This window comes from Notolepis coatsorum (assembly GCF_963971535.1).
Source record: "Notolepis coatsorum genome assembly, chromosome: 8".
Classification (NCBI taxonomy): Eukaryota; Metazoa; Chordata; class Actinopteri; order Aulopiformes; family Paralepididae; genus Notolepis; species Notolepis coatsorum.
In genome coordinates, this window is record NC_140172.1 from 34263441 (window position 1) to 34284015 (window position 20575).

Genomic DNA, 20575 nt, shown 5'->3' on the forward strand with positions numbered 1-20575 from the left:
TTGAATTGAGAGAGAGAGAGGCATAGAGAGAGAGAGAGAGAGAGAGAGAGAGAGAGAGAGAGAGAGAGAGAGAGAGAGAGAGAGAGAGAGAGAGAGAGAGAGAGAGAGAGAGATTGCCTACGCACGCACGCGCACACACACACACACACACACACACACACACACACAGAGTCAATTTACGGTTTGGTCAGATCATGTGTTTAGTGTGGAGGTATAGGCTACACAGAGACATTGCAGAGCAGTTGACTGTCTGTCAGTGTTTACCCTGTCAACAAGGGCGTCTTCTTCACAAGGGGAACACGAATGACTCCACAGGAGCTATACGGTACTTACCGCATATGACATTAAAACATCGTGATCTAACTAAGATCAATAGAGTAGCATTATGATGACCAGAACAATAGCCTATATGTGTGATAATACACACTAGGCTGTTGAATAGGCTAATTTAGCAGCAGGATAAGATACCGCCCATTATATTCCGATATTATATTATAGGCTCTCTAGTGATGCATTGTACGTCTTTGAGGTCATTTGATATAATGTAAATAATAGTTTCGCATATGATATAGTTATAGTGCACCAAATTGATTAGATATGAAGTTAACAAACCACATGTCATAGCGTAGTACATCAACACATTGACCAACCATATTATTTCTGTGATACAAAACTTTGTGATTTCAAACAGCATAATAGTCTATAATAATAATAATAATAATATAGAGGGGAAATGTGCTTTCCTACCGTTCCGGCACATATCCCCAGACAGGCGGACATATTGCATCGTGTTGTTGCCTCGTTATTATCCAATTTAAAACACAGAAAAAGTAGTTTAAAAGCATTAAAAAAAACTGTACGCGCTTTCATAAAAGACGGCGATAGGAAACCGCAGAAAAACAACGGCGCAGTCACTTTCCACACACATGAATGTGATGTTTATAACCGACAGTGTTTAAATCGCCTGATTTAACGGGGAGGTACTGTTTACTATAGTACCTATGATGATAAACAAGCGATGACTGACCGCGCCCGCCTTGCCGAGCCGAGGTGTCTACAGGTGGACTATAGTCGCGCCTACCAAGCAGCGCACCAATGATGGAAAGGCTGGGCAGTGGCACAAACATGCTTTACAGGCAGTAAAGATATAGAACGTAGAAGCTTGATCTTACACTACTCAACATACGAGAAAAGCTAACCTTTAATCGAATTAAAGGAAATCAAGAAATAATATTTCTTCTCAAAAACATAAATATTTAAGACTTCCTAATATCCTCCCGATTACTTAGTGATGATTCATGAAGACATCGACATTAGTCTTTCCTGTCCCTCTTTCCAGAGACCAATTCCCCTCAATACATTTGAATGGGATTTTAGGTACATCGGTATTTTAGATTTTATTTTATCAGAGCATAATGATATAGCATTTTTCTTTACCATTTTTAGATTATATATTATTTATTAGACTATACTGTATATATATATATATATATATATAGAATTAATTATATTGTTATATTGTTTACACTGCCTATTTTTATTCTATTTTAATTTTTTACTGCTCCACTGTCTATGACTTGTATCATGTCTTCTACTACCTGTACCTCCCCTCCCCCCTCCCCCATGCTGCTATGATGCCTGAATTTCCCCAAGGTGATCAATAAAGGAATATCTTTATCTTTATCTTTATGTACATTGGATTCTCCTTCCGAATGCTCAAACACAGTATGGATTGCCTTCTAAAGTCAAATATACCTATAAAATAACTGTGAACCGGACTTGCATTGCTGCACTATTTCATCCATTGCAAGTCAACGCCCCCCCCCCCCTCCATCCATTAACTCACTGGACTTACACTGTAATATTTATGTATTCATTTGCACTAGCACTATTGCACTTGGGACATTGATGGTATATTATTATTATTGAGGACATTGGGACATTGATACTATATTATTATTATTATTATTATTATTATTATTATTATTATTATTATTATTATTATTATTATTATTATTATTATTTTGCACATGCTATATTTTATGTTTGTATGCCAGTGGTGATGCTCCAAACTAAATTCTGTTGTAACAACAATGACAATAAAGATTCTATTCTATTCTATTCTTTTCTAATAAAATAAAATAAAAATTTGATTAGTTTTTGGAGAAAAACAATTTTTTCCTTATTAAGAAATGTTTTTTTTCTATGAACAATTAAAATTCCACTCCCAGCCTTTGCATTGATACAAGGAGATATTACCCTCAGAGTTCTGTGGGACAAAGACATTGTGGTCAAACTACTGTATATTGTGTTGTTTACAGTGAGTGTTCATATTTCTATTGATATGTAAACAAAGTGCTTGAACACAACTCAGCAGTTGCTTTCTTCTATAGTGCTCCATAAGATAAGATAAGATAAGATAAGATAAGATAAGATAAGATAAGATAAATTCCTCAAAGGGGAAATTCAGGGGTCATAGCAGCACAGGGGAGGGGTACAGGCAGAGTAATAGAAACTACAATAAAAATATATGAGAATAAAAAAGAAAAGCAGATCAAATATAATAAAATAAAGGTCTGGTCAGGTCAGCCGGTATATATGTATACTCTATCCATAATAATAATACCACAATGACAGGTGAGACATATACTCTATCCATAATAATAACACCGCAATGACAGGTGAGACATAATTTATACTCTATCCATAATAATAATAATAATAATAATAATAATAATAATAATAATAATAATAATAATAATAATAATAATAATAATACCACTATGACTGGGGGACATTGTCACACGGGTAGGTTGTCACATTCATTATATTTCACCACCAGAGGATCCTGTCTCCCATACTTTGGTATTTAAATGTCCAGAATTGGGGTCAGAGTTCACCTACATTGTCATATTTGGAGTGAAACAGCTGAATTTGAGGTGAGAGGACTTTTTGTGTTTTTCATGTCCATTTGTGTAACGATTCCAGGTCCTGTGGGGCCGCGTGTAGCTTTATGACAAGCAAGCAGTGCAAAAATGTACCGTAGTGGCGTGCAGTAATGCGCCTTTCATTTTCCGCCGCCCAGCGCCCAGGTCGCGCGGAAATAGGCTGTCTATTGCCATTCTCTTTGACAAACTCTAACCTTAACCAGCTCCTTAACAGCGCCTAAACTTAACCGTTCTAACCTTAACCAACTCCGAAACAATGCCTAACCTTAACCTTAACCTTAACCATGCCTAACCTTAACCATAGAAATTATATTGCCATTCTCTTTGACAAACTCTAACCTTAACCAGCTCCTTAACAGCGCCTAAACTTAACCGTTCTAACCTTAACCAACTCCGAAACAATGCCTAACCTTAACCTTAACCTTAACCATGCCTAACCTTAACCGGCGAAAGAATACACGTTAAAAAAAAATCACGTTAAAAAATATTTTCGATGGGATTCGAACTCGCCAGCAAACGAGCCATAGGATCCACAGCCATGTGGCCTTGCCAATTGAGCTATTTCTAGATACTGAATAAGGGGCGGTGACTTATATATATTGAGCTCCGCTCGTGTCGAACCAAGGCGGGATCTCATGCGCATGCGCGGGCACCTCGCGCGAGCACGCCGGCGCACGCATGCACCTGAGCGAGCACGCCGCCGCCGGTGCACGCACGGTAGCATTTGTCTAAGCGGGGCCTGAAAAGAAGGGCGCTTTACCGCACTGGCGTGCGGTGACGAATGCGGAAGCATTTTTGCACTGCTTGCTTATCATTAAGGAAAACGCTGTGGGGCCTGGGTTAAGGAGAACAATAACACTGGACACTTTCTACCTCCTTTCAATGGTCTGAACAATAACACTGGACACTCTCTATACCTCCTTTCATTGGTCTCATACCACCCTCTGGTGGTCACCAGCAGATGGTACAGGCTAGCACATTAAACATATTGACTAATGTTATTCAGATAATTAATAGTATGATTGGTGTGATTTCGTGGTGTGTGTTGTCATTGTTGTCGTCCCCTTTCCTGGTGTGATGTTCTCTCCTGTCTGGTGTTGTTGTAATCTTTGCTTGTGTTTAGTTGGTTAAATGTTGTGTTAGACTGGCCTGGCCGCCTATTCTTTAATCCCAGCCCAAGAGTGCTTCCGCGTTTTCCCTGATTGGCCGCGACAACGCCTAGCACGCCCCGCGGCAGAGGCGCATAGGTTGCCGCGGCATTATGCAGCCGTAATCCCCCCTGTTTTAACATCGACGGTTAGCTCAACTCGTTCGCCGCCTTGCTGTGGAGCCTGCGGTGCGTTGGTGACAAGTTTGAATCAGGCATTAGGCATTCTTTCGGAGTTGGTTAAGGTTAGAGTTTGTCGCAGAGCATGGCAATAGAATGCCTGTCTTTCTTTCGCCGGAGCAGCAGCCTATTTCCGCTCTGCCGCTCTGCCACGCACCGCGGTCACATGGGCGTCGTGGCCAATCAGAGAAACGCGAAGCACTCTTGCGCTGGGATTAATATAGACGCGGCCTGGCCAGGTGTTGCCAATGTTAATTAGTGTGGGTATTGTGTTTCTCTCTCTCCTCGTCGTGGCGTCATTTCCTCCTGTTGTGTAGGCTATTATTGTTAGGCCGATTTATTGTGTTCTTATTTTGTTATATAGGATGGCCTAAATATGTGTTTCCTGTTTATGTTCATTAAGATGCATTAAGTTATGTATTTGTCAACTTGTCAATGCAATTAAACGTTCAAATTTAGTTCTGCCTTCTTGTCTATTCTCAGTCCTTGCCCCACAATGGTGGAATGAACTACCCACCCCAGTTAGGACAGCCGAAACCCGTCCAATCTTTCGCCGTCGACTAAAGACGCACTTCTTCAATCATTATCTGAAATCTAAATCTTGTCTTCTTTTTAAGATATTCCCATTAAAAGTTTTAAAACACATGTTGACAACCAACCCCATAGTGTGTGACAACCATCCCCATGATGTGGTTGGTTGTCACAATGTGTCAGAGTGTCTTTGATAGGTGATTAACTCTTTGTTACAATACGTTGGAAAATGAGAGGGATACACATTTCAAGCCAACATCTTAAGCTTCAATTTAATGTAGGAATGACTATTGAAAGATGTTTTGATTATGAGCAATTCACACTAGAGTAAAAAGTGTGACAACGTTCCCTGTTCTCCCCTACTCTATCCATAATAATAACAACACCACAATGACAGATGAGACATACAGTATGTATACTCTATCCACAATAATAACACCACAATGACAGGTGAGACATATGTATACTGTCTGTATCCATAATAATAACACCACAATGACAGGTGAGACATAATGTATACTTTATCCATAATAATAACAGCACCCTCTGGTATCATATACAGATTCTATCCTAAGTCAACCCCATGTTCAAATATATATATTCTGTTCCTCTGTGTAATCACTGCTATAACATTAGGTTGAATGAAAGAGGAGGGGCTGCTCCCTATCTGGCATAATTTGCTAAATGCACTGCCACTCACAAAAACAGACTTATCATCATCATATGGTAAACAAGAACCAAGAAACAAGGATTATTTTATTTGTATTGGTCACATAGTCAAAGATATATAAATGAAGCAGTATTCATTGGAAACTGGTATTCATTGGATGATCCAGCTTTGACTCCACATATGAATACAAACGAAGCCTTTCTGCTTTCATTCATTCATTCATTTATTCATTCATTTATTTTGCACTTATTTTAAATTTGTTGGACCTTATGGTGTTCTTGTTTTGTTCTTGACTTATTGTTATGTTTCTTCTTGACTTGTTTAAAGAAGACGTGTCCGGCCCATGGGGACATTAGCGTGTGTTGTCGGGCCTTACAGATACATTTGATTTGATTTGATTTGATTCTCATTGGGCAGACTCAATAGTAGGTGGTGGGGGGGGGGGGGGGGGGGGGGGGGGGGGGGTAGTAACTTCTGTCTGATTATAGGTACAGAGGGATTTCAGACAACAAACCATCATCGAGCCCCATACTGGGTCACAGGCAAGTTATATCCATTGACAACAGCCCGGGGCAAATATATTATCTTTAGGTTGCATCATACCTGTATTTGCCATAATTGTCCGCTTCCGTTCATTTGTGCTAAGTTAGGCTATCTTGCAGCCAGATAGCTTTCTTTTTGCATTCCCCATAATGTTGCCATGTTACTTTAAGTAAGAAATGGGGTTAGCGTTCTAAAAATCTAAACTATCCCTTTAACAGGTTCAGCGCCAGAGGTCGCTATGGGCGTTGGGCCGTTGTGTGCCAGCGCTCTGTTCAATGGGGATACATTCCGGTGTTTGCAGTGCTAAACCTATATTAAATATTATAACTATGGATCTAATAACAACGTCGATTGTCAGTGAGTTTCTGCAAAATACATTTCCGTTTTATACCGTGGTGAATATGAGTATAGTTTTAGAGTGATCCTGTGTAATCCCAGGAAACACAGCAAAACAGCGCTTTACTGAATTTCATTATAAATCGTGCCATTTCTCGCCTGATTATTGAATCAATCTGAAATCAACGCTAGATTATCGGTATTATGTTTCATCATGCATGCACAGGTGTTTTTCTATGCTTCGATCGCCACCAACGGCATACATTACAGATTCAGATTTTCAGATTCAGAGTTTTATTTGCCACATGGAATCAATACAATCAGAGTTTCTTTATACACAATCATAAATCATACCATGGACAAAAGGAGCAGGAAGAAGAATAAATCTTATAGTTTACCTGCCCCTTATTCCTAAACTAAACAAGTATTTACTTGATGGTCCGCATACAACCTAATTTACACAAAATAATAATTTATACCATATACAAGAAACAAACAATCCACAGTTTAAACAAGAACAAATTTAATAATAATAAAGAATAAAAGAAAGAAAAAAAGAAAATATCTCACTATTCAGATCACATTTGACTTTCATACTGACTAAATATATATTTTTTTATAATTCTTTTTGAATTGACAAACACTATTACATCCCTTAAGCTCGCTATGGAGAGAATTCCACAACTTTACACCAATAACTGAAGGACACATCTGTTTAAATGTGGTACGTGCAAACTGATGTTTAAAATTGTATTTTCTCCCACTAAACTCACTTTCTAAATGAAAAAGATTTTGTAGCTTTTCTGGCAGTGTATTATTTCTTTCCCTAAACATAATTAACATTGTTTGAAACTTAGCCATGTCTTCAAGTTTAATTATTCTAGATTTAATAAATAATGTGTTTGTGTGTTCTCGATAATTCACTTTATGTGTGATTCTTACAGCCCTCTTCTGTATAATGGTTTTATATTGGTCCCATAAGTATTCCCCCATACTTCAACACAATAACTGAGATAAGGTGAGATGAGTGAACAGTAGAGTGTTCTCATTGCCTCATACTCTAACACATCCTTTACTTTATTCATAACAAAAATACTCTTGGACATCTTTTTTTTAACGTGTGCTATCATTGCTATGTGAGATTTCCATGTTAATTTATCATCCATTATCACACCAAGAAAACGAAATTCATTAACTCTCTCTATATCAACTCCATCTATGGTCAGTACTATATTTTCATCTTGTTTTCGATTGCCAAAAATCATAAATTTAGTTTTTTTCAGATTCAGTGATAGCTTATTTACATCAAACCATTTCTTTAGATTCGTCATTTCATACACAATATATTCAGCTAGTTCCTTTAAATTATTTCCAGAGCAAAAAAAATTGGTATCATCAGCAAACAAGACAAACTGTAATAGTTTTGAAACATCACAAATATCATTAATATATAAAAGAAAGAGTTTGGGCCCCAAAACCGAACCTTGCGGTACCCCACATTTAATTTTCATGAGCTCAGATTTGACATCTGCCAACTCCACATATTGTTGCCTATTGTGGAGATAACTACTCAACCATTCAAGAACCATTCCTCTCACACCATATTAATGTAATTTAGAAATTAAAATATTATGATTTTTTATTGTTAATTTCCTTTTATCTGTTGCTGTTGTTATTTCTTCAATAATATTCATTAAGGCAGTCGCTGTTGATCTGTTTTGCAGTTTGTTCTTTTCCACAAAACCATGTAACTTATGCGAAAACAGTTTTTCAAGCACTTTCGAGTTTCGAGAACTGTGAGAGCAATGACGGTCTAGTTAGTGAAGCTGTGCTTATCTCCTACTTTGTAAAGTGGGATCACTTTTGCTACCTTCATCCTGTCTGGAAAAATACCTGTCTGAAAAGAAAGATTACAAATATAACAGAGAGGTTTGATTATACAATCAATTGTCTTCTTCACTATAATCATATCTATCCCATCACTGTCAACTCAATGGATGTCTTATTCTTTGACTTTGATACAATGGATATGATTTCTGCTTCAATGACATTTCCCAAAAACATAGACTGCAGTACTTTACTATCTCCTCTCCATCCTTCCTGTAATGGTTCATCGTGTTTTTGAATATCATCTGCCAGATTTGGCCCCACATTTACAAAAAAAGAGTTGAATTCATTAACCACCTCATTCATGTTTTTTATAGTCTTACTATTACTAATGAAATGGCTAAGCATTTTATGGACGCTGATTTATTTCCCATTACCTTATTTAGAATGTCCCATGTGCCCTTTATATTATTTTTATTTTCGCCTAACAATCTATTGTAATAATCTTTCTTAGCCCGTCTCATAATTAATACTAACTTATTCTTATACACTTTGTATTTAGTTTCAGCAACCTTTTTTCTACATTTGATAAAATCTCTATAAAGTTTGTTTTTCTTTTTACATGCATTCTCTAACTCCTTTGTTATCCATGGTTTTCTATTGTCATAACTTTTTTGTTTATGTTGAACCATTGGGCAGTGCCTATCGTAAAGTGTCCGATAGGTATTCAAAAAAGTATTGTAAGCAGCATTGACATCTTTTACATAGACCCCCTTCCATTCTTCATTCCAAAGATCATTCCTGAACAGTATACATTACAGACACACGCTGCGATCGCAGGGAACAAATTATTGGATCAACGCAAGATTGATAACATATAGTCCTTACCTTGTCTATGATGTACTGCAAAAAGAATAATCCAATTATCTGATCGCCATTCCAAAAACTGATCGCGATCGTGTGTCCAACATTATCCAGCATTGCACATGAATGGGCGGGCGGGGACCCTTGTCAATGCCATCCCTGCTTGTTTTGCCGGAGTGTTTAGACCCCGCCCCCACACCGCAGGTCGGCCGAGAAAACAAACCATATCATTTCAAATGGAATGCAATAGCAACCGCAAGGCATTAGGTGGCGGTATTGGCCGTTTGCAATCTCAGAGCCATTCCCAATGATAACATCAGGCTGGATGGATGAATTATGAATGTATATAGCGAATAAAAGAAATAACGATTAAAACCCGACTTTTCTCGGGTTTGGCGCTCAAGTGATGGCGAGTTAACCCGACTTATATCGGGTCTGGCGTCCATTGTGTTAATGTTCATTCTGCTGATCATGTTTTCTATTAAACTTTTTCTATTGTGTGTTTTTAGAGCTTTGGCAAAGGAAACGGCCAGGAGGCAGCGTGCAGAGCTACACACAGGGCCCTATTCCCCGTACCTGGTTCAACTAAGTCGATCAAAAGTCCCATTATCCAGATTCAATTAACCCGATGTTTGAATCCAGGCTTTCCCTGTTCCTCGAACGCTGATTCAGTCTCGTTAATTCGAACCAGACTTGATACTCAGGATAATTGCGCGCGGCCGCCTCACCTGAAAAGACAGCAGGTGTCGATCGCAGAAATCCTAATTTTCTAACGGCATTGATTGATTGATTGATTGATTGATTGAAAACTTTATTAAGAGATTGCAGAATGGGTACAATACAGTACGGCTCAATAGTCTCGCCGACAAGTTAAATGCATAATATATAGGCACATTTTAAGTCCCTCATTACCCCAATCAATCAGATTATATTTCTTAAACGTGCCTGCTGGCAGTAGGCTTAATGGGATGAATAATCAAATGAGTTCAACTCTTTCAGAATAAGTAGATAAAAACAAGCCCAAAGAGTATCTAATTGATACGAATTATATTATGAGGATATCTGTACTGTATGCGCTCGGCTTAGGTATCATGTACTATATAAATACATGGTTCCCAAAGTTTTCAAGGTGCGACCCCCGAAATAACATGTCAGAGAGACTTGGAGGGAGGCTATACAGTTTCACTATTAATCAGGTTTTGATCTGGTTCAGACATCATCCATACATGCATTGAATTGATTAACCTTTGGTTTATACCAGTGACACGATGTTCATCATCAGATAACAGTGCTTGAACAGATAAATGCATTTTCTCAAATTCATTCATGAAAACGTCAAAAGCTCATTAAATTGATCAAGTCACGTCGCGTCATCAAATCTGTCAAACAGCGTATCTCCTCATATATTTTAAACCCAGTTACAATATCACAATAACGTGTGAGTGACAGTGATACAATTCAACAATCCACAGATTCAGATTCCTCGTAATTCATATCCACAATCCACAGATAGAGACGCTTCAATTTATGCTTGAATGAAACACAATCCGGGTGGTCCGTTTGTCATGGTTTTGCTTTATTTCACCTTTCTGTGAGGGACAGCTGTCTATTTTTGCTTTATTTCACTTTTCTGTGAGGGATAGCTGTCAATCCCTGGTCCTTGTGGTTGATTGCCTCATGGGTCGGCAGGTGTGTGCATGGGCTTGATTGCACCTGATCCAGTGCAGCTGTGCCATATGGCCGTGCCTTGAGTCTATTTAAGTTTGGATCTCGCAGTGTCAACTGCTAATTCATTTTCTAGTGTTGGCTGTTCTTTTGGTCATGCTCATTATATTGAAGTTTAGTCTGATCTCTGATTCAGAGTTTAGCTTTTAGTCATTCTTAGTTTAGGCTACTCACTTTATTCTATACATAAACTCCCTTAGTGGAGGGTTATTGTTTTACTTTTTTCAATATAAACTCCGTTATTAGGAGGTGCCCTTGTGGCTTATTTACTTTTATACTATACCTCTTTATCGAGAGTAGTCCTGTTTTTTGGACTTGATTTATTTTCTTAATTTCTCTCTTTGAGACTTCCACCTGTAAAGGAGGTTTTGTGTTGTTTAATTTTCCCCCTCTCCTAAAATATCTGCGTAAGCAGTCTAGTGGTTGTTATCTGCTTGTGACCCACACACACACACCCACAGCCCTCACACCGTTAAGCAAATACATCCACAGCGGAGAATATGAAACGAATCAGAGCCAAACGCCCGATAGGTTTCAATTATTAAAAATATCCCCGCGGGATTCACATTTGCAATGTTCCGTTATTAAAATAACCATATAGTGTGTGTCGCGATCGTGAGCACCGTATCCGTATAACTATGACGTGCATTATTTAGGACAAAGTAAATCAATATTGGCAGAATTTTAGGTCTATTATTTTACATTTCAAAAGCCCCCTCTAGAAAAACGAAGCACAAAAACATAATTCAGAATGGTATAATGGGATCTAGACTGTGAGAATTATTTCAGGAAGGGAGCTGGCATTTCTTTGTGAGGGCGTGGCCATGCAGGTTATCCAGCTAACTGAATTTAACCCTGCGCTGGAGCAGGTTCAAACTTGTTGATCTGTTGCCATAGTGATTTAGACAATCGCGCGTCGGGGAACAGAAAGGTCTGGCTTAAGTCAAGTTATCCTGAAAATTATCTGGCTAACTCAGTTAGCCAGGTACGAGGAATCCCTGGTATCCATGTATGGTGGTAAGAACAGCAAGGTCCTTCTCTACCTGCTGACTTGTTTATCTGACTTGTTTACCCGGCTGGTTTACCCAACTTGTTTACCCAACTTGTTTACCCAACTTGTTTACGGGGCTTGTTTACCCGACTTGTTTAGCCAACTTGTTTACCCGACTTCTTTACCTGGCTTATTTACCTGGCAGGTTTACCGGGCTTGTTTACCCGACTTGTTTACCCAACTTGTTTACCCGACTTCTTTACCTGGCTTATTTACCTGGCAGGTTTACCTGACTTGTTTACCTGGATTGTTTACATCAACAACCCAGTCCTGAGGCCCGTTCCCCGTACCTGGCTAACTGAGTTAGCCGGATAATTTTCAGCATAGCTTGACTTAAGCCAGACCTTTCCATTCCCCGACGCTCGATTGTCTAAATCACTATGACAACAGATCAAAAAGTTTGAACCTGGTCGAGGGCAGGGTTAAGTTCAGTTAGCTGGATGAACTATGGCCACGCCCCCGCAAAGAAATCCCAGCTCCCTTCCTGAAATATTTCTCACAGTCTAGATCCCATTATGCCATTCTGAATTATGTTTTTGTGCTTAGTTTGAAATGTAAAATAATAGGTCTACAGTAACGCTGATAATAAATCATATTCAGCCTATGAATTTACTTTGTCCTATATAATGCACGTCATATTTATACGGATACGGCGCTCGCGAGTCGCGACACACACAGTTATTTTAATAACGGACTAAATGGATCATTGCAAATTAATGTGAATCCCGCTGGGATATTTTTAATGAATGAAACCTATCGGGTGTTTGGCTCTGATTAGTTTAATATTCTTCGCTGTGTATTTGCTGAACGGAGCACCCGGATGCGTTTCATTCAAGCTGAAGCGTCTATGCGCGGATTGTGGATATGAATTATGAGGAATCTGAATCTGTGGAGTATTTAATTGTATCATTGTGACAGTGTCACACGTTATTGTGATATTGTAACTGGGATTAAAATATATGAGGAGATGCGCTGTTTGATGGATTTGATGACGTGACTTGATAAATTGAATGAGCCTTTGACGTTTTTGATGAATGAATTTGAGAAAATGCATTTATCTTTTCAAGCACTGTTATCTGATGATGAACATGAGGTGTCACTGGTATAAACCAAATGGTAATCAATTCAATGCATGTATGGATTAGGTCCGAAACAGATTAAAACCTGATTAATAGTGTAACTGCAAGCCTTCCTCCAAGCCTCTCTTTGGAAACCATGTATTTATATAGTACATAATACCTAAGCACATACAGATATCCTCATGATATAATTCATATCAATTAGATATACTATTTGGGCTTGTTTCTATCGTTATTCTGAAAGAGCTGAACTAATTATTTTCGCTAGCAAGATCTCATTTGATTATTCATTCCATAAGCCTATACTGCCAGCAGGTACGTTTAAAGAAATATAATCTGATTGATTGGGGTAATGAGGGATTTAAAATTAGCCTATAGATTATGCATTTAACTTGTCGGCGAGGCTATTGAGCCGTACTGCATTCTACCCATTCTGCAATCTGTTAATAAAGTTTTAAATCAATCAATCAATCAATCAATGCCGTTAGAAAATCAGGATTTCTGCTATCGACACTTGCTGTCTTTTCAGCTGAGGCGGGCGCGCGCAATTATCCTGAGTCTCAAATCTGGTTCAAATGAACAAGACTGAATCCACCTTCGAGGAACAGGAAAATCCCGGATTTAAACATCGGGTTAATTGAATCTGGATAATGGGACTCTTGATCGACTTAGTTGAACCAGGTACGGGGAATAGGGCCCTGCTGCTTCCAAACACATTATCCTTCATCGCTGTCGCTGTTAGATATTAATGGCTGTTCTGAAAATGTAAGTGTCGTACTGTGTCACTGCTCAGACTGGAGAATACCGCAGAATTACAGAGCCTGGTGTCTGGAGAGCCTGGTGTCTGGAGAGCTGGTGTCTGGAGAGCCTGGTGTCTGGTGTCTGGAGAGCTTGGTGTCTGGAGAGCCTGGTGTCTGGTGTCTGGAGAGCTTGGTGTCTGGTGTCTGGAGAGCTTGGTGTCTGGTGTCTGGAGAGCTGGTGTCTGGAGAGCTTGGTGTCTGGAGAGCCTGGTGTCTGGTGTCTGGAGAGCCTGATGTCTGGAGAGCCTGGTGTCTGGAGAGCTTGGTGTCTGGAGAGCTTGGTGTCTGGTGTCTGGAGAGCTTGGTGTCTGGTGTCTGGAGAGCCTGGTGTCTGGAGAGCCTGGTGTCTGGAGAGCCTGGTGTCTGGTGTCTGGAGAGCCTGATGTCTGGAGAGCCTGGTGTCTGGAGAGCTTGGTGTCTGGTGTCTGGAGAGCTTGGTGTCTGGTGTCTGGAGAGCTGGTGTCTGGTGTCTGGAGAGCTTGGTGTCTGGAGAGCCTGGTGTCTGGTGTCTGGAGAGCCTGATGTCTGGAGAGCCTGGTGTCTGGAGAGCTTGGTGTTTGGAGAGCTTGGTGTCTGGTGTCTGGAGAGCTTGGTGTCTGGTGTCTGGAGAGCCTGGTGTCTGGAGAGCCTGGTGTCTGGTGTCTGGAGAGCTTGGTGTCTGGTGTCTGGAGAGCTTGGTGTCTGGAGAGCCTGGTGTCTGGTGTCTGGAGAGCTTGGTGTCTGGTGTCTGGAGAGCTTGGTGTCTGGTGTCTGGAGAGCCTGGTGTCTGGAGAGCTTGGTGTCTGGTGTCTGGAGAGCCTGGTGTCTGGAGAGCCTGGTGTCTGGTGTCTGGAGAGCTTGTGACTGGAGAGCTTGGTGTCTGGAGAGCTTGGTGTCTGGAGAGCTTGGTGTCTGGAAAGCTTGGTGTCTGGAGTAGGGATGAGTTTGAATTTTCGAATTTTCTAATAGTTGTGCTAGTCTTTTTTTTGTTTTTTTTATAAATATATATATATATTTTTAAGTGAAGCAAACCATTCTTATTTAATTCATTTTTATATTTAGATTTATTGAGATATTTACTGTTAATGTTTGTCTTGTCAAAAAATTTATAAAAAAAATTGTTCAAAAAAATATATATTTAGAGGCAGCCTAATTGTCATAGCCTAATTTATCTAAAAGATGCACATGCTACTGTTTCTGTTTGTTTATTAAAACCGGTTGATGCAATGTCCAATGCAATGCTGTTATTATAGGCTACGATGGTGAATGGTGTCATTTTGATTTATTTACACAACTACCTTGCATTGTAATCACAACGATCTATCTCAACCTTACTCTACGTTAAAAAATTCCCATCTGCCAAACTCACTCGTGTGACTTGCATTTTAACGTTACATACACAGATGGCGATCCCATGACTTAGGCAAGTATAACAACTGCCTTAGTGTATGATATGTATGTATGTATGAGGAAAAAAGTCACAACATATTTTGTTTAAAAGTCACTGTTATGTTTTGTTGTGTTTTTGTATTTTTGCGAACTTGTTGATACACCTTGTGGAACTTAGTTTCAAAATATAAATAAAAAACTCGTACACATTTGCTGGAAAATAATTTTTATCTTCTTTACCAAAAATCTTGAAAAATGACTTAGGCAATTATCGTATGAGGCTAACGGTATATTGTATATATATTTATCTACAAATTGGATATATCTGCATATATCCCTAATTAGTTACCTGTATACATACCGTAGGTATATATGTATATATCTGTATATATCCCATACCTAATCTATAGCAGTTATACCACTGGCCAGCATGGCTTACTAGTGTACATGTATACCTGTATCACTGTACATAATTATATCGGTTTAGCATATATTACCAGTAGCTTGTTATATATATCACTCCTGCATTGTATAATTATTGCACTTTACTGTTACATTTTCACTCTTGTTAGATGCCAACTTCTTTCCGTACTGTACTCGTGCTGTGTGATAGCAATACATTTAAATCTAATCTACTCTAACATGTGGTGGAGCCTATAAGGGTCAAGGCATTTTTGTCAAATGTGCATGACTGGTGTCATCACCATCACCACCATCACCACCATCATCATCATCATCATCATCATCATCATCATCATCTATAATAATAATAATAATAATAATAATAACTTTATTTGTATAGCACTTTTCATACAGAGGTTGCAGTTCAAAGTGCTTCACAACAGCAAAAAATACAGGCATAAGCGAGCATAAAAAGATAGACAGGTAGAATCACAGTGTTTCACATTAGGATCTAGCATCCCAATAGGCTCTCCGCTTACAGTTTTCAGTAACACAAATAGTAAAAATAGTTTAAAATGATTCAGTTTAAAAATAGTCAAAAAATTATAAAATAGAACGGACATAAAAAATACAGGCATGAGCGAGCATAGCAAGATATGGCAAATCACAGTGTTTCATATTAGGATCTAGCATCCTAATAGGCTCTCTATTCAGTAATACTCCTGTAATTCATGAACAAATAATCACAGTGTTTCACATTTGGATCTAGCAAATAATAAGAATAAAATGATTCAGTTTAAAAATAGTCATAAATAATCAGTGTTTCACATTTGGATCTAGCAAATAATAAGAATAGTTTAAAATGATTCAGTTTAAAAATAGTCATCAGTAAGAAGTAAAAAGTGCAATAACCGACACATGAATTTGATAGGCAGTGTAAAAGAGTAGGCAGGGTAAGAATAAATACAAGTTGTGTCAGGATATCCCTGATGTTTCCTCTTGCCACTAGGTGGTAGCAGATATCTATCAGTGAAATGCCTGAGCAAAGAGATAGGTTTTAAGCTGTCTTTTAAAGATGTCTAGCGAGTTGGCTTCCCTGATGTTTTGGGGTAGTTTGTTCCATAGTTTTGGGGCATAGTTGATAAAGGCTGCATTACCGATCCTCTTTTGACTGCTTCTGGGAGCCTCTAGTAGTCCAGCAGCTGATGATCGTAGTGTTCTTGCTGGTGTGTAATTTATTAGAGTGTTGGCGATGTAGCTAGGTCCCTGTCCATTTAGAGCTTTGTATGTAAGGAGAAGGACCTTAAAGTCAATTCTAAATGTTACAGGAAGCCAGTGTAAAGCGGCTAGGACTGGACTAATGTGCTCTCTCCTTTTGGTTCTAGTTAGCAGTCGGGCTGCAGAGTTTTGGATTAGCTGAAGCCTCTCTGTGGTTTTCTTAGGGAGACCTGTGAAAAGTGCATTACAGTAGTCTAACCGGCTAGATATGAATGCATGAATTAGCTTCTCAGCATCGTTCTGATTAATAAATGGTCGTACTTTTGCTATATTTCTGAGATGGAAGAACGATGTTTTCGTCACTTTGCTAATATGAGAATTGAAGTTCAGTTCTGAATCTATGATAACCCCAAGACTAGTGACCTCAGATTTGATCCAAGGGGTTAGTCCCCCCAGGTTCTTTATTAATGTTTCTTTTTTAGTTTTGGAGCCGATAATTAGAATTTCAGTTTTGTTCTCGTTTAGTTTCAGGAAGTTCTTACTCATCCATTTATTTATTGCCAGTAAGCAGTCTGTAATGGAGCTAATCGCTGTATCATTTGGTTCAGCAGATATGTACAGTTGTGTATCATCCGCATAGCTATGGAAATCTACATTATGTTCTCTGATGATATCACCCAGCGGTAACATGTAAAGGGAGAAGAGTAAAGGACCTAAGCAACTCCCTTGTGCAACTCCATAGTTGTTGTCGTATATATCAGACATGTGATCTCCTAGTTTAACATAGAATTTCCTCCCTCTGATGTATGTTTTAAACCAGCCCAGCACATGGTCTGAGAAACCGACATGGTTTTCAAGACGATCGATTAGAATATCGTGATCGATTGTATCAAATGCTGCACTGAGATCTAACAGGATAAGGATGGAGATCTTATTCTCGTCAGAGTTTAGTCTGAGGTCACTGATTATTTTGGTGAGGGCAGTTTCAGTGCTATGATATTTTCTGAATCCTGACTGAAATTCTTCTAAGATGTTGTTTTCTTCAAGAAAGGAATTTATTTGAACTGAAACTATCTTTTCAAGTACTTTACTAATGAATGGTAGGTTGGATATTGGACGATAATTTGCCATTTCATTACTATCCAAGTTAGGTTTTTTTAGTAATGGCTTTACAACTGCTGTTTTAAAGGCATCCGGGAAAATACCAGTCCTAAGGGAAGTGTTTATGATATCTAGCACAGGGCTTGAAACACTATTAAATACCCGTTTGAAGAAAGCTGTAGGTATAGGGTCAATGTCTGAGGTGGAGGAGTTACATTCTGAGACAGTTTTGCAGAGTACATCTAATGTGATGCATGTGAAACTTCTCATGGTTACATTGCACGGTTTGCCGCAATCAACTTTATTTCCATCATGAGTAATGCTGGCCCTGATCAAGGTTATTTTGTTGTTAAAGAATAGTGCAAGTTCTTCACACTTAACCGTTGATGACTGAGGAGGTGTAGGGGCAGTGTTGAGTAGTACATTAATAGTGGAAAAGAGGATTCTGGAGTTTCCAGCATTTTCTGTAATGATTTTAGAGAAGTAATCTTTCCTTGCTAAGCGGATGGTTTTATTATAAGCAGTTAAAGCATCTTTGTATATATCACAGCATATGGTGGTTTTTGTTTTTCTCCATTTTCGCTCCGCTGCACGACATTTCCTTTTTTCTTTGTTGACCGTATTATAGTTTAACCAGGGCGAGGCTCTAGTTTTCTTCTTTTTCGTTTTTAATGGGGCATAATATTGAATTACATTCCACACACACACACACACACGCGCGCACACGCACACACACGTGCACACGCACACACACGCACGCACACACATGTGTGTGTCTTCTTCTCTACAGAGGTCAGCTCCACATGCAGCCTATACCTCCTGATGCTAATGCTAAGCTAGCAATGAAGGAAGTGCATGCTGCCCTTAGCAAACAACAGAACCCACACCCAGAGGCAGACTGTGCTCTCTTACCCCAGCATGTCTCTTACCCCAGCGTGTCTCTTACCCCAGCATGTCTCTTACCCCAGCGTGTCTCTTACCCCAGCGTGTCTCTTACCCCAGCGTGTCTCTTACCACAGCGTGTCTCTTACCCCAGCGTGTCTCTAACACCAGCGTGTCTCTTACCCCAGCATGTCTCTTACCCCAGCGTGTCTCTTACCCCAGCATGTCTCTTACCCCAGCGTGTCTCTTACCCCAGCGTGTCTCTTACCCCAGCGTGTCTCTTACCCCAGCGTGTCTCTTACCCCAGCGTGTCTCTTACCCCAGCATGTCTCTTACCCCAGCATGTCTCCGATGGTTTATCTTTTTTTTTATTGGAAGAATTTATGCAAATGTGCACATTTCAGTTATAATTTCAAATTATACATCTTCCATTTCCTTCCCCGTTCCTATCCCCTAACAACCCCACCTCATCCCACCCAAGGAGGGTGACAACAAACATACATATAATTCACATAAATACAAAATGAAAATAATTAAACATAAATACAGATGTGACAGAAAAAACTACGCAAAAAGAAATGAAGTCAAATTAAAAGAAATAGGAAATAATAGAAATAAAAAACAGTCATAATAATATATAATGTAAGTAATTTTGGTGGCATAATTTCCAGATAGTAAAAAAAAAAAAAAAAAAAAAATTGATGCATGTCTCTAACACCAGCGTGTCTCTAACACCAGCATGTCTCCAACACCAGCGTGTCTCTAACACCAGCATGTCTCCAACACCAGCGTGTCTCTAACACCAGCGTGTCTCTAACACCAGCATGTCTCCAACACCAGCGTGTCTCTAACACCAGCGTGTCTCTAACACCAGCGTGTCTCTAACACCAGCATGTCTCTAACACCAGCGTGTCTCTAACACCAGCGTGTCTCTAACACCAGCGTGTCTCTAACACCAGCATGTCTCTAACACCAGCGTGTCTCTAACACCAGCATGTCTCTAACACCAGCGTGTCTCTAACACCAGCGTGTCTCTAACACCAGCGTGTCTCTAACACCAGCGTGTCTCTAACACCAGCGTGTCTCTAACACCAGCATGTCTCTAACACCAGCATGTCTCTAACACCAGCGTGTCTCTAACACCAGCGTGTCTCTTACACCAGCGTGTCTCTAACACCAGCGTGTCTCTAACACCAGCGTGTCTCTAACACCAGCGTGTCTCTTACCCCAGCATGTCTCCGATGGTTTATCTTTTTTTTTATTGGAAGAATTTATGCAAATGTGCACATTTCAGTTATAATTTCAAATTATACATCTTCCATTTCCTTCCCCGTTCCTATCCCCTAACAACCCCACCTCATCCCACCCAAGGAGGGTGACAACAAACATACATATAATTCACATAAATACAAAATGAAAATAATTAAACATAAATACAGATGTGACAGAAAAAACTACGCAAAAAGAAATGAAGTCAAATTAAAAGAAAAAGGAAATAATAGAAATAAAAAACAGTCATAATAATATATAATGTAAGTAATTTTGGTGGCATAATTTCCAGATAGTAAAAAAGAAAAAAAAAAATGTATGCATGTCTCTAACACCAGCATGTCTCTAACACCAGCGTGTCTCTAACACCAGCGTGTCTCTAACACCAGCATGTCTCTAACACCAGCGTGTCTCTAACACCAGCGTGTCTCTAACACCAGCGTGTCTCTAACACCAGCGTGTCTCTAACACCAGCGTGTCTCTAACACCAGCGTGTCTCTAACACCAGAGTGTCTCTTACCAGCGTGTCTCTAACACCAGCATGTCTCTAACACCAGCATGTCTCTAACACCAGCGTGTCTCTTACCCCACAAGAGGAGACAAAACTAGACCATGTTTACTCCGACATAACGGA

General features: G+C 39.4%; 1 protein-coding gene across 1 annotated transcript in view; it reads right to left on the minus strand.

Annotated features, from left to right (window-relative positions):
• The window catches only part of nipal4 (NIPA like domain containing 4), a 30863-nt gene extending 29878 nt beyond the window's left edge, over window positions 1–985 (minus strand). The window contains exon 1 of the mRNA XM_084319943.1: window positions 748–985. Within this exon, the coding sequence (XP_084176069.1) occupies window positions 748–787 (40 nt within the window). The 5' untranslated portion in view covers window positions 788–985. The remainder of the gene's footprint in view (window positions 1–747) is intronic.
• Window positions 986–20575: the final 19590 nt, after the last annotated feature.